The sequence below is a fragment of the Asparagus officinalis genome, chromosome 1, assembly GCF_001876935.1.
Source record: "Asparagus officinalis chromosome 1, Aspof.V1, whole genome shotgun sequence".
NCBI classification, from domain to species: domain Eukaryota; kingdom Viridiplantae; phylum Streptophyta; class Magnoliopsida; order Asparagales; family Asparagaceae; genus Asparagus; species Asparagus officinalis.
In genome coordinates this window covers 50,346,925-50,350,264 of record NC_033794.1, presented here as the reverse complement: position 1 = coordinate 50,350,264, position 3,340 = coordinate 50,346,925, and the positions used below count along the sequence as shown (strand labels likewise).

The window sequence follows — 3,340 nt, the reverse complement described above, 5'->3', positions numbered from 1 at the left end:
AAATTCCCCATTTAAATCCTAACTTTTGAGCCCTAATGTTAGAAAAAATTTCTTTCAACAATTTGAATGATCCCAATTACTACCACGTTGGCAGTCATGTAGGCCCACATGTGAGGATCTTGTGACTCAATTTGACCGAAATTTTGGCTCCAGCTAAAATATAGACTCATTTGTCACCGTAGTCTACATAATATACTAACTTATCGCTGGAGTAAGAAATATACCAATCTATCTGATTGGGTCAACAAAATACACAAATCTAGTAATTTTGCCCTGTTGGAAGCTACCGAAGGAAACAAAACTAAGGGACTGTTTGGATTAGTAGGGGGTGAAGGGAAGTTAAGGGAAACTAAGTGAAGGGAAGGGAAGGGAAGGGAAGGGAAGGGAAGGGAAGGGAATTCTCTTCCCCTTGGTTACACCCCAATTTAGGGGTAACAATTTTTATACTATTAGGGGGTGAACCAAGGGGAACTAGGGTGAATTAACTTCACCTCCTAAGTGTTCCCAAACAAGGTGAATGGAGGTGAATGATTCCCCTAACTTCCCTTCACCCTCAGTGAATGGAGGTGAATGATTCCCCTAACTTCCCTTCACCCTCATTCCCCTCAATCCAAACAAGCCCTAACTCAAAGTCCACATCTACCGATGGATATAGCGTTAGCCCATTTTAAATTGAGTTTTTACATCAAAATCACCTAAAATTTTGCCCAAATTGATGGTTATCACCTACATTTTTTTGACGAAAACCACCTAAAATTGCTTACATGCTTTCAATCTCACACCAATCTATGTTTTTTATTGTTATCACCTAAACTTTTATATCTCTTATGGTTACCACCTTACAAAACACAACTTGATATGTCTACCATCTCACCTTTATAAACTTTTGACCTAAACCACCTTCTATGTTAAGAAAATCACAATTACCACAAAAAATTTGAAATATGTACCAAACATAACCACACACGAGACATTAGCTACAAAAAATAGGTGGTTATGATGTGATAAAAAAACCATAGATTGATGCGACATTGAAAGCATGTAAGCGATTTTATATGGTTTTCGTCAAAAAAGAAGTAGGTGGTAACCATCAATTTGGACAAAAGTTTAAATGATTTTGATGTAAAAACCCTTTTAAATTACTGCGGTTTGTCGGAAGGAAAGAGAGAGCGAGAGGGGGAGAGAGGAGAGCGAGAGAGGGAATTTTGATACCGAACTTTATAGTCTGGATTTTGGCGTATTCTGCCCCCTAAACCTCCTCAACCTTAACCTGCTCTCTCCATTCACTGCTCAAATAAATATAACGTTCAACTCACTTCTGCATCATGACTCAGTAACACTTTTACTTAGGGCCCGTTTGGATAATAGAAGTATTAGAAGTAAGAAGTAGGTTATAGAAGTAACTTTCAAAGCTATGAAGTAGGAAGTAGTGGAAATAGCATTTTTTTTGTTTGTTTCATATATTTTTAGAAGTAATAGAAGTAGAACTTCTTCCTCTTCTGGAAATAGCATTTTTTTTGTTTGTTTCATATATTTTTAGAAGTAATAGAAGTAGAACTTCTTCCTCTTTATTTACTTTTTCATTTGGATAACATTTGGAAATATTACTAGGAAGTAATTTTATCAATGAAAAGTTGTTAGAAATAACTAATAAAGAAAATATTAATAAAAAAATTATTTATGTCCTAATTAATATGCATTTCAACTACTTCCGAGCTACTTCTGAGTATTGAGGATTGGAAAAATATTTTGAAAGTAAGGATGACACATAGGCGCCACATAAGCATTTAGGGAAGTATTGGAAGTAAGTTTTTCAGAGAACCAAACATACTTTTTTGCTTGGAAGTAGCAGAAGTAGCTTTTACTTCTTTTACTTCAACTACTTCACAATTACTTCCGTGCAAACAAACAAGTCCGTAATCTGGTTTAAGAGAACAACTTAATAATAATTCCACTCGATTATTAAAAAAAGAACAAATTTTCACAACCAACCCTTTTGCAAAAATATTCCCTAAAAATGATTTGTTTCAACTTTAATTATCAAAACCGACCTAGTTTTAGCCTCAGGGCTGAAACACTGAAACTAGGTCGGTTTTGACGAAAAAAGTTCCTAAACTTCACGGGAGTTGAAATCCCGTGAAGTTTTTTACATAACAAAACTTCACGGGACTTCAACTTCTGTGAAGTTTTGTTATGTAAAAAACTTCACGGGAGTTCAACTCCCGTGAAGTTTAGGAACTCTTTTTGTCAAAACCGATCCAGTTTCAGCCATGAAACTGGATCGGCTTTGATAATTAAAATTGAAACATTCGTTTTTTAAAAATTAGTTTCAAAAAGGGTTTGTTTTGAAAATTTGTCCAAAAAAAATAAATAAATCCCCAATTACTTACGCCACCTTCTCGCTCGAATTATTCTCTGTAGCTCTTCTTGATCTCTTTCTTCTCTCAATGGACGATGCCAAGGAGAACGCCGCCATCGAAAGGTCGGCCACCGGCGAAAGCCCTAACCCTAGCGCCCCATCAGCGCCGGGATCCGCATCGGACGCTGAGAACCCTAAACCTAATCCTTCTTCAAGAACGCCGTTTACGAGCCTAGGCCAGTTAGACGCCGACCTTGCCCTTGCCCGCGCCCTCCAAGAGCAGGTAAGACTAGGGCCAGGGTTTTGATTCGTCGTGATCTTTTGCAAGGTTGGGATTTTTTTGTCATATTACACCCTAAATTCTTTCTTAATTTTATATTATATTATTTCCCCCCAGATCTTCTATTTCCTTGGTTAGTGATACCATGGTAACAATTATGGACGGAATGCAATCAGGAGGGGTCACTTAAAAAACGTAATAGATTTGGGATCCAATGTACAATCAAGAAAGAACATGGGGGCTAATTTGACAAAAACCCTTTTTCCTGAGGTTCTTGATCGTAGATTGGTTTGGTTGCAGGAGAGGGCGTACATGATGCTGAGGATGGAGGGCAGAGACGGTGGCGGAAGTGGGAGCTCTGAATCTGGAAGCTATGTGTACGAGGATGAATTTGAAGGTGATGAGGATTATGGTGGTGCCGATGAGGATAATGGAAGCACTGAAGGAAGCGATTATGGGGAGGATGCCTTTGATGTTAACGAGGAAGAGCTTAACCCTGCAGATTTTGAGAGTGACGAGGCATTTGCAAGGGCGCTGCAGGATGCAGAGGAGAGAGAAGTGGCTGTTAGGTTGATGGGAGTGACTGGATTAAATGACTGTGAGAAAGATTTTAGTTTCAATATTTCAAGAAACCGAGTTGGAAGCTATCTTTCTTCATGATCTTGATTTAATTTTGTTTTATGTTTACAGGGGTAGGGGTA

At 38.1% G+C, this 3,340-nt stretch overlaps 1 protein-coding gene across 1 annotated transcript in view; it reads left to right on the top strand.

The window, feature by feature from the left end:
• LOC109834161 (E3 ubiquitin ligase BIG BROTHER-related-like) overlaps positions 2,391–3,340 on the top strand; it is a 9,610-nt gene continuing 8,660 nt past the window's right edge. The window contains exons 1-3 of the mRNA XM_020402099.1: positions 2,391–2,642; positions 2,940–3,237; positions 3,330–3,337. Coding sequence (XP_020257688.1) covers positions 2,448–2,642; positions 2,940–3,237; positions 3,330–3,337 — 501 coding nt within the window. The 5' untranslated portion in view covers positions 2,391–2,447. The remainder of the gene's footprint in view (positions 2,643–2,939; positions 3,238–3,329; positions 3,338–3,340) is intronic.